Genomic DNA, 11,125 nt, shown 5'->3' with positions numbered 1-11,125 from the left:
AGCGGCATAAAGACATCTGAGTACACATACATCGTTGGGCTCGGAGGCTATTGCATAACCCTACTGAAGAGCTCTGCATTATAAAATATCGCACCTACCACATCCCACGCTGGTGACCTGCCTATCCTTGAACAGCATCTCCCACCCCATCGAAGGGGAGAGTTAAAAAAGCTGCCCCAAGGGAGCAGAGCTGCCAGATGGTGGTTTGTGCAGGGGGCTGGTGGCCGCGGCAGAGCGGGCGGAGGGTCTGTCCTGGCCTTCATGGGGAGGACATCGCCAGAACAGCCTGATCCCATTTCTGTGCCTGGGCTCAGACCCGCACATGTGGTACTGGCACTGCGCCGTGTCCCAGAGCCATGCACCGGTTCAAACACCCAAGCGTGGGACTCTGTTGTGAGTGTGGCATTTCCTACAGCTTTATGCATCTTCTGGCTGAGTGACTGTGGTGCCCAAGAAGATACAGCCTTTGACTCTTTCCCTCCCACTGAGGTTTTACAGGGGTCTCTCCCTCCCATGGGGGCTTGCAGGGACCAAGCTCCCACCGCAGGCTTTTCCTCACTTCTGCCTTGCCATCAGCTTTTTCTCACCTGAGCCAAGTGCTTCAAAAGCTGCTACAGAGGGGACAAGGTAAAACCACACACACACTTGCCCAATGCACTTTTTATCTACGGGAAAAAGCAGTGGGGAGACAGGGGCTGAAGCAAAGTGGAGGTTTCAGCAGGCAGAGATACCAAGGCAGAGATGTGCAGTTTCTCCACTCTGGCTCGCATCAGCCATGCTCCTCTCCCATGGGTCATGGCTGTTGTTGCCATCCCGGCTGTGTTTTGCCATACAGTTACATTACCCCAGCTGCTTCAAGCAGCACGTGGCTCCCAGCACAGTGGCTGCCTCGGGGACCACGGACTTGCTGCCAGAAGTCATCTGTCCTGTGTGTCTGTAACACATGCCCAGCCTCCTGGAGGTTTTTCTCTCAGCATAACCTGCTCAGGGGATGCCTCAAACACCAGGGAGGGTCACCAGAGCATCCTGTGACTTTGCAAATCTTCAGGTGGGAGAATGGGCTGCAGTGGGTGAGCACAGTTTTAAAGGGAAAAAGGACACAGATGAAGTCCCACTTAACACCAGGCATGCCCCAAAATGATGAGACAAAACAACACCAGGGCATCACTGAACACGGCATCTGTGCAGAGTACCAGGCAGGAGATAGAGAGGGAGATGCAGGCAATGGAGGAGAAGGGCCGTTATCTCCCCATGCCCATGGCTGTTGTTGTTGGCCAGCTGCTACAGCTGGGAGGTGGGTGCAAAGGGTATGTATGCATGGTCAGTGCTGAAATACCTGGGTGTGATCCTCTCCTGTGGGTACCAGGAGAGTGCCATGCCATGTCAGCATGGCACTGCTGCTGTGACACCAGTGCTCCCAGCATAGCAGTGAGCTGGGGTGGAGCACCAGGCTGATGTGGCCAAGCACTTCCAAAACCTGTGTTAGATCAAGTGATGTCCACGCTGTGGGCATGCACAGACCTTCTTAGCATCTGTACAGGCAAAGGCAATCTTACAGCCCTCTCACCCTTACTCTTCCCCTTCTTTCCTTAAATCCACAGCAAGGATCACAGCTCTAATCATGTTTTTAAGACACAGGGAAGACATGAACAAGAGCTTTCTATAGCTCCAAACGTTTATCTGTGGCTGAACATCTGCTAACCAAGAAGCCTTAAACTTGTTTATTCAAGTGAAAAAAAACAGAGTTGTCAGGAAAGAGGCTGCTCTTGACTTTAAAGCTGAGACAGGAGCTAAAAACTCGTCATTAATGTTCGGTCATTAGTCCTGATGCATCTTTTCCGGCTAGCTGTGGGCAAGACAAATCAGTGGTTTTTTCTAAGTGGTGGAAGAAAGACAGGAGTGCCCATTACAGTTCAAGGGAGCTGAGGTGCCTAGTGCTCCTCTGAAAGTCTCCCATCCTGATATCCTCGTGCTTCTGCTCCCTGAAGACAGCTCGAGAGGAACCTTTCTCCCCAGCCCAGGGCCAAGATGGCTGCGTGCTGCCACCTCCCCTGGCATGGCTCATCTCCCACGGGCAAGATGCTCTGGCAATGTCCCGCACGTGATTAATGCAGGCAGCAAGGGTAGGAGACAATCTGAGCTCTGGAAAAATGTCTGTGCTGGCTGCGGAGCTGGTAATAGCAGGGACCAAGTGGGGAGGAAGGAAGAGGATGAGTAGTGGAGATGGCAGCTCTTGCCTTTGCCCTGGGACGTCCGTGGGCAGGGGGGTTTAGGGTCACTCTCCCCACCATAGAGCTCCCTCCCAGAGCCACCGACTGGGGAATTGCAGGGAGGGCAGCTCTCCAGGACCCTTCATGAGCCTGACCTTGGCATGGGGGACCTGTTGGCTGTCATGGACCTCTCTGGTTGTTGCACCAGACCTTGGGGTTCACTGATGTGCAGTGTCTGACACTGGTTTAACTCTTTCTTTTCATCCTTCTGTTTTGTTGGTTCAGTCCTTCCCCTCCAGTTTCCAACCTCTCCCCTGCTTTTAGTCTCTTCTTTCCATCTTCAGTTCTCATTAGGATCCACCTTTATCAGATGCTTTCCCACACTTTGCTCAGACTTTCTTTGATGCGCATCCCCTCCCCTTCTCTTCTTCCACCATAGAGCCAGCAGAGGATTTTTTATGAAGAAGTGCAACTTCTGCCAGCACGTGGGGTCAGACATTGGTCCTTATTTATTCTGGCTATGGATGGGCAGTGTAATTTGGGGGGGATGTGGAAACATTACACCCTTCTGCTCTATCTGCACTGCAAGGGGGGCATATTGCATTGCCCCGGGGAGTGCAAAACCTTCCCCCAAGCTTTTCATCTGCCCCTGGGATGCTGTAAAACAGCCTGACTCTGCTGGGGACTGGCATCTCCTGCTTAATCCACCTGGGGAAAAGCATGCTGCTGCGATGCTACCACGCCAGCCCTTGCAGCGCTGGGAAGATTGGAAGTCCTCGGGCAGCAGGATGGAGCTGACAAATTACCATGCATTACGGCGTCTGTCCTGTCCCTCTTGCTCTCCCCATCTGCGTACCCGCCCGCCAGCGGTTACTCAGCAGGCTCCACACGTCGGTGGAAATGAGCTTATTTTTTCCTGTTATCGAGGAAGCAGTTATGACTGTGATGCTCAAGGACAAGCCTGGGCCTCCCCCCCCTTAACAGCACAAAAGAAACCTACCTAAGCTGTTATCTTTGCTGGGTGCTGCCAGAGCAGCTTTTGGTTGGCTGGAGGCTGGAGCGATGCCGGGTCCCCCTCCCAGCCCTCCCACCTCCCACCCGATATAAAGCACGGCTCCTCGCCGCTTTTCCAGCTGACAGCACGCGACCGCAGGCACAGGTGGTGCCGCAGCTGCCTGTTGCACGCCCCTGCTGCTGCCGAAAGGACCTGATGAGTTGCTGGATGCCTGGGTGCCCAGCTCTCAGCATGTGCCGGGGGTTAGCCACGCTCCCCATCACTTGCCTCGAAAGGTAAGGGGCTTTGCCACGCTGCAGTTCTGGGATGCAGAGGTTAGCTAGAAAAGATGCACCTAACTTTGGAGTGGCCTGGCCAGCCTCTGCTGCTGCAGCCATGATGTTTCAGTAGAAACTGGGGCACAGACTGCAAGGAAACACACAGTGAAGGATGGCCCGGATGATTTGTTTTGGCTGCATCCCTAGGAAGTGAGCACAGAGGTAAAACATGCAGAGAGAGAGGAGGCTGTATAGGGCTGCCCTGCGTGTGTCTGGGTGGACAAACACACAAAGGTTGTTTCTCTGGCTCCGTCTCTGCAGAACTTGCTTCAGGTTGACAGCAGCAGGACTATTTTTGTCAACATGGTTGAAATGTTAAGTGACATGTTGCTCCTCCTGCCAAACATGGCTACAGAGCCCCATGCTGCCGGCTTGACATTTAAATGCTTATTTTTGTATGAGTGCCTTGGGATGCCTGAATGAACTGCAGCACACAAATAGCAGCGGGGCCGCGCGCTGCCTCGGGGGGACCCCGGGGAGAGGAGCCAATTTAGCAGCAGCTCCTGCCGTATTGCCACAGAGACCTCCTGGCAGGGACGTGCCTCTGTGCCACCGCCACAGAGCCTTGGTGACAGGCAGCCGCGTCCCAGGCTCTTGCAGAGGGGCCTCTGGCACAGGAGCATCGTGCTGCCACCAGGCTCGCTGGGTCTCGAAGGCATGGGGTAGGTGGATGGTGCCACCGGGGAGTGCAGCCATCTCCATGGCGTGGTGGCAGGCTCCTGGTGACTCAGGGGCACCCCAAAAAAAAGCAGGGGAGCACCAGCCCTGCTGCAGCAGCCTCACAGCAGGGAGACACTCCCGCTCTGCTGAGCAGAAAGCAATCGCTGTGTTTTTCCAGTGTTTTGAGAGCAGTGTAGGACTGCTGGGAGAGGGGGATGGGAAAAGGAGCCAGGTTAGCTCCAGGGAGCTGGGAGGGGTGGTGGGGGCTCCAGCTGGGCACTCAGCAGCTGCTCTGCTACCTGCCCCAGAGGAAAAAGCTCGCGGTGCTTCATAAATGCATGCGGCGCTACCTGGGAAGCAAGCGGGAGGAAACAGTCCCCTGGGCTTAATACACTGCTGAGCGTGGTTGCCAGGGAGCAGAAAAAGCAATTGGGGGAGCATTTATTTTGTACATCAGAAGGCAAAGAAGCAGCTGAAGCTGAGGAGCGAGGGCTGCCCCTCTGAGCTGTGTCAGCTCCCTGGGATGTGGCCCCTGTGAGGCGGGGGGGGGTGTCGGCAGCAGTCTGGCAGTCCCACAATCCCACCTCTCCCTTTCCTCCCTTGCAGAGCCAAGGATCTGAAGACCCGCTTAGGGATCCTGCTTCATAAACCGGAGCTGGGACACAGGATCGGAACCTCCAGCACGTTGCAGCTGGGCTCCAGGTGGAGGTAAGCCAAGCAGTGCTATCTCCCAGGTTCAGCCCGGGACAGGTCCCTGTGGACCAGGCTGTCCTGGGGGTTGCTCCTGCCCATCCGCGCAGCAGAGAGGACAGAATGCAGCTCGCCCTCCCCACGGTCCCACCCCGGCAGGCAGGGAAGGCGGATCACTTCCCAGCTCCACCAGTTATAAAATCAGACTAGGGAACTGATGCTCTGGCATTAAGCACAAGAAAGCAGGTCCTTAGCAATAGGCCAGAAACTCAGAGGCCTCCCGCAATTCCTGGTGTCTCTGACCACTGCCTGGGACTCCCAGGGAACGCAGGCAGCATTAAAAACAAAATACTAAATATTGCTGCTGAAGGCAAGGCATCTTCTTGCAGAGGAGGATCTGCTGGGCTTGTACCAGCAGAAAAGGGCTCCTCTGAGTATCCTCTAGAGAAGCTACCTGGCCAAAGCTGCACTATGGAGCTGAGGTCTGGCGAGCCATCGGGGAAGGTAAAAGAAAGGGAGAAAGGAAAGAGAGTCCACAGGTAATGGATACGGGGGTCTCGCTTTGGTTTCCTACCGAGTGCCGCTGCCTCCCTTCTTGTACTGTCTCCCATTAACGGGGCTGCTTGACCAAAGTGCTCCCATCCTTTGCTGCGGGGCAGGAGTATTGCTGTCGGTGGGACAGTGAGCCTTACGTCCTTTTGTCTTTTCCAGAGACTCCTCACGAGATGTACTTGAATGGAGGGAGTCCTTTGACCAGCTCCTGAAGAGTAAAAGTGAGTAGGATCTTGTTTTCTTCTCTTGGTGAGAGCGTGTAGGACAAACACGCTTCCAGTGAGCAAAGGGGTGACTGTACGCCTGGAGCCAGTGTACAAGGAAATCTTGTCTCCTCCTCAAATGAGATGGTTTAGGATTTAGAAAGAGGCCCCTTTCCTGCCCTGACAGAGCTGATCCACAGGGCTCATTGCCTGGCTTGTGAAGCTGTACCCTTTTCTTCTGGCTGGGTGCTTTTTGGGGGGCACAAGCGCTGTCTCGCAACGCCTCGCTGCTGCCTCGGGACAGGAGCATCGTTGTGGGCATCCTGTCGTGTGCAGCAGTCCGTCAGGAGGAACGTCACGCCATGCCCTGACCATCCCTTTCTCCACACTTAGGAGAAGGCAGCGTGTCTGCTCTCAGTGTCCTCCTTTGCACAGCAATGCAGCCATCTCCCCACAGGCTTTTGTTGACCAGAAAACTGTGTTGCTGCCCTCTGTCTGTTTGTCCTGTGCCTCTGGGGATGACTCTTCCACAGGGAGAAGGAATTCAGCTGCTTTACTGAGTTACATGTAGCTATTTTCCCCTCCAATATTTGCTATACATATGGTGATGCACAGGGTTCCCATAAGGTGCTGTCTCCCTCTCCCCCATGTGGACAGTACGTCCAGACCCAGAGAGGGGACCTCTTTTTGAGTCCCACACATAATCCCTTCCTTACACTGGGCTTTACAGCAAGTACACAATGGTGGAAGTGCCAAATTTTAACACAAAAGTAGTTGTCTACTTTAAAAGCTATTCTACAGCAAGAGAAAGTCCTTCCATAGTGCTAGTTCGGGGCTAGGCGTATTTTTTTTCCAGCCTTCCTCACGTGCTGTGATGGCTAGCAAGCATCTCTGGCTTTGTAACTTAATACATCCCTCCAGCCTGGCTCTGAAATCCTTGCTGCAATTACTCTCCCATACTCCTCAGCATGTCGTTCCCCCTAGATTTCAGCTGAGAAATAAAAATAAAGCCATTGCTGCTCGGTTCCTGCAGGCTTACTGATACCTCAGTGGATTTCTCCTTAGGTAGAATTAGCTCTTTTCCGAAGCTGTAAAGAAAATACTCTGAAGCCTCATTACAGAAAGGTCAGATAAATAAAACCAGAGGATTACTTGTCTGTGGGAAAGGATTTTATTGGAGTCTAGAGGCCAATTAGCAGTGTCTCAGAGGGTGGAATTTGCCCGGAGGGAAAGGAAATCTGCAGATGTCATGGTCTGAGCTCCCAGGGCGATGCTCGCCGGCAGTGCTGCATCTGGCAGCCATCTTCTTCCTCCCCCTCTTCTGCCCTGTTAACTGCTCTTCTCTCCCCTCCCCAGGTGGGGTGACGGCCTTCCACACCTTCCTGAAGACAGAGTTCAGCGAGGAGAACCTTGACTTCTGGCTGGCATGTGAGGACTTCAAAAAGACCCGGTCAAAAACCAAGCTGGCCTCTAAGGCCAACAGGATCTTTGAGGAGTTTGTCCAAAGTGAGGCGCCCAGGGAGGTGAGAGCGTTTTCTGCCTCTGTCCCGTGGCATTGAATAGGGTGGGAAAGGAATAGAATATTCCAGTGGGTTTTATTAAAGTGGGAAGATGCTCTTGTTCATGAGAGCTTTCATTTCAACCTCGCGTGGTCTACCAACCTGAAGGGATATAAAGGCTTGCGAGTGTCTTCACCCTCATCTGAAGATGAAGAAAACAGTTTTCATCCCCCCATAGGAGGGGAGTTAACGCCGAGTTAATCTTTGTGGACGCTGCTTCCTTGCAGGTGAATATCGATCACGAAACCAGGGAGATCACCCGGAAGAACCTCTCGGGTGCCACCTCCACTTGCTTCAATGAAGCCCAGGCCAAGACCCGCACCTTGATGGAGAAGGACTCCTACCCCCGGTTTCTGAAGTCTGCCTCCTACCAGGACATGACCAAGCAGGCCACCAGCTGTGGCATCAGCAAGCGGTCGCATACCTGACCCGAGCCCGAATCTGCTGCGGGGGGACAAGCTGGGGGACCAGGCAGAGTCTGAGAGATGGTTTGTGAGGGCTGAGGTCTGCGTGGCGGGGTTTTGGCTGAAGTCCTGGCATTTTAGGAGGATCCCCAGGACCTCAAGTGCTTCCACTTCTCACCGAGCTGCTGGGAAGACAGGTCCTCCCTCCCTGGAGGAGAGAAGCGGGTGGGAACAGCTTGCATGCCAGCGTGCGCCCGATGCCTCCCCTTGCAGCACGGCCAGAGACCTCCACCACTGCAGGGACAGAAAGAAATCGGATTTAAGTTGCAAGCCCGGGAAAAACAGACTGGATTCCCCTGAGCATCTGTAACTGGACAGCTCCTGCCTGCTCTCAGGACCCTGCCTTTGACCTGCAGCATCAGCCGCTGGCTCCAGAGCCAGCACAGGAGCTTGCAATTCCCGCAGTGCCCGGGGCAACCGCCCCAGACCTGCCTGCAGGGCTTTTTCTATGAGGGAATGGCCAGAATAAAAGTCCAAAGACTACATGGCATCTTCAGCCGGAGGGACCCTGCGCCTGCCTTCTCCTGATCCTGAGATCCTTATTCTGCCATTTCCTATGCATGCTCTGCATCAAAGCTTTACACCTTCTTCCAGTACAGTGTATCCCTAGCAGTGACATTTTTATCCCTCGCTTAAGCTACATGACCTTTAGATTGCACTTAATCTTAGGTCACATGCATAACTTTTTATTACTATTATTGTTATTTATTTTATCATTATTATATATATATATTTATTAGAAGAGCACTAGTCAAAGCATACACACATCCCTTGCTCCGAGGAGTTTGTAAATTAAATTATTTTAGATACTGTAGCACTTAGCATGCCTCCCACCTTTTCTGTATAATAACTTGAGAGACAACCAGACAGATCTGTAGCATGACCATGGAGCAAGGTACATGAATATCAGCAGCAGCAGCTGTGGTCTGGCAGGGCTGCTAGAGGGGTCTAAGGTGGCAGGTTTCCCATGAGCTTGGAGGACCGTTGATGGCAGTAAAAGGATGCTTTGCAGTCTGTGCTGTCTTTCTCCCCTTAAAGATGTGGACGGCATCTCGGCATGTAGACTAGCAGCTTGTCCTAGACAGAGAATAGTGATGTAAAACAGGCACTTTGGTGAGTGATCCTATTGAAAACTTATTTTTCGCACATGGGAGAGAAAACCTAGGGCTTTCCCCTGGTTTAAAATTGGGCTTGGTGTTCCCTTTGCCGGTGAAACCACTCTGCAGCCACAGCACTTTACCAGAAGCCTGGGGAGCCAAGCGAAACAGCAATGTGTGCCGTGAATTCAGTGCCTTGGGGGGGCAGCAGGACATTTCATCAGCTCAGACCTGTGGGATGAACTCTTCAGAAAGCCCCCCTGAGCAGGGATTTCTGGGTTCCACAGCCACCCTGGAAGGCTGTGGATCCCATTTGGCAGCAACGGTGCCAGCAGCCGCATAGGTGGGTGATGGGGAGCCCACGGGTGTCCTGTGCTGGGTCATGGGGAACCTGCCACCAGCATTGTTTCCTACTGAGACAGCCTGGGGCTGCCACATGTGCCTCCGTTTATCTGTAAAGACCAAACCTGGAGGTCCTTATCCCGCTGGTACTCACTCCTTGCCGAGGGAACCATCTTTTGCCCACCCCAGCATTGGCTGGAGCACAGGATTGCTTGGGCTTTTTGCGGCTGTTTGAGCAGAGCAAGGGACCGAGGACCAGTTTGGGGACGTTATTCTGAGTTCTCTTCCACTTTCCCCATCCTGGTTCTACCTCTGAGCCTCGGTGGGTCCCGGCTGTGTTTACAGGGAAATTTTAGCTGTTTTCTTATTTATTATTTATTTTTACAACTGGAACCACCTTCATTGTGTTACTGAAGTGAACGATGCACAATGGTCTGTTTTCATTACTAACACAACATTGTCATTATAAAATAAAATGTAAAGAGGAAAATACTGTGACAACTTTTTTTGGTTGTGGGCTTTCAATTAATTTTTACATTCTAATTTTGGATGACTTGCAAAGCATACTAAAGAAAGCTGCGTGCATTGGATGGCTCACAGGGCATTTACAGTTGCTTTAAAAGTTGCAATGTCAGAAACGGGAAAGGAAGGGGAAGACTTGTGAAGAGTAAAACTTCTTCATGGTATTTGGCTTATTGAAGAGAACTGAACAGTTCACAGCAAGAATGAAAGCAGAAGTTAAGTTTTGAATATATTAATTGCCAGCGTGTTCAGTACTGTTTATATTGCTTGCCATTTTCTGAGCACTTTACAGGATTGCAGCTCCCAATACCTATTTAATATCAGTAAGACCCATTGTCTTAAAAGCTCGGGAGGATTCCAGCTAGGGCTGCTGTTTGCAAAAACTGCTTTTGGGTTGCTGTCATAAATAATATTTGATTTTTATCAATAACTCAGCTGATGATTGAATTCATTTACAAGGGGGGAAATCTGGCTCTGGAGGGGATATTAGAAAACATCCTACCTCTGTCACAGCATGTGCTGTCTCTGAGGTCTGAGCAGTCCCCTGTGTCCCTACGGGTTGCTTTGGGAGGACGGAGGCAGGGTGCATGGCGGTGTGTGCACCTCCAGGGACCGTGGGAGCACTGGAGGGCTGCCTGTGGCATGAGCAATGCAGGGAGGGGAGCATCCAAGTGTAGTGCAGAGATGTTAATGCTCCAAATAAAACCCAAACAAAACATGTTTTTAAGTTGTCTTCTTTCTATTTATTGTGTGTTTTGGAAGCCAAAATTAACTGGCCTGCGTCAGCGGAGGAGAGTGTGAGTGGACTGCTGAGGAGGAGCTGGCATCACAGGTGACTAACTCAGGAGCACTTAGGTCCCAAGGTATTACTATTAGCAGAAGCCAGCCTCTGCCCTTAAAAAGCCTTTTACAAGCAACCGCATCTATACACCACCTTATGTCTCTTCTAATACAGCCATACAGGGTCCAAGGATCATCATTCGTTGTAAAATACATCGACTCTTCTCCATCCCTATTCCCTACACTTGTCGTCTACCTAACTGGAGGAAGGCAGTTTAAACTTTCCCTTATCTTTTATTCACTATTTCATTAAGCGTGGCCTTGTCTTACAAGACAGGCGATTTGGAATCACAGCAGTCTGCGTGTATATCTGATCTTAGTGCATGTCAGAGGGAAGAAATGAGCTGAAGGGTGTCCAGAAAGCATTTAAATTATCTGGTATGAAAGACTTGGTGAGAGTAGCAAAACAGTCTAGAAGCAGACAGAAACAAAATCATGATTTATTTTTTTTTAACTGCAGCTTCTAACAGAAAAAAACGAATATTTTGTCTTGCATACCGTGAAGTTAATTTCAAACCGATTCTCCATTAAAAAAATATTTAAATTGGCCAACAAAAAAAGTAAGAAAAATTTAGAATGAAAATATTTTTGAGCTTTCTTTAGAAGGAAATTTGGGGCTGCGTCCATTCTTGATGCACTGTGCACGGAAATGGA

At 51.5% G+C, this 11,125-nt stretch overlaps 1 protein-coding gene across 2 annotated transcripts; it reads left to right on the top strand.

Moving 5' to 3' along the window:
• The first annotated feature begins 3,359 nt into the window (after positions 1–3,359).
• Positions 3,360–10,352, top strand: RGS16 (regulator of G protein signaling 16). 2 transcript variants are annotated; one of them, XM_076339714.1, is made up of 5 exons: positions 3,360–3,500; positions 4,809–4,910; positions 5,604–5,665; positions 7,004–7,170; positions 7,434–10,352. In XM_076339714.1, exons 1-5 carry the CDS (start codon positions 3,421–3,423, stop codon positions 7,632–7,634), a joined length of 612 nt encoding a protein of 203 aa, XP_076195829.1. In that variant the 5' UTR covers positions 3,360–3,420; the 3' UTR covers positions 7,635–10,352. The 2 variants fall into 2 exon arrangements, with proteins under 2 accessions (XP_076195829.1, XP_076195830.1); XM_076339715.1 differs by lacking the exon at positions 3,360–3,500 and adding an exon at positions 4,151–4,204.
• Positions 10,353–11,125: the final 773 nt, after the last annotated feature.

The sequence above is a fragment of the Aptenodytes patagonicus genome, chromosome 5 (assembly GCF_965638725.1).
Source record: "Aptenodytes patagonicus chromosome 5, bAptPat1.pri.cur, whole genome shotgun sequence".
NCBI lineage: Eukaryota > Metazoa > Chordata > Aves > Sphenisciformes > Spheniscidae > Aptenodytes > Aptenodytes patagonicus.
Note: the sequence above shows the minus strand (reverse complement) of the source record. Positions and strands in the feature narration are given on the sequence as shown.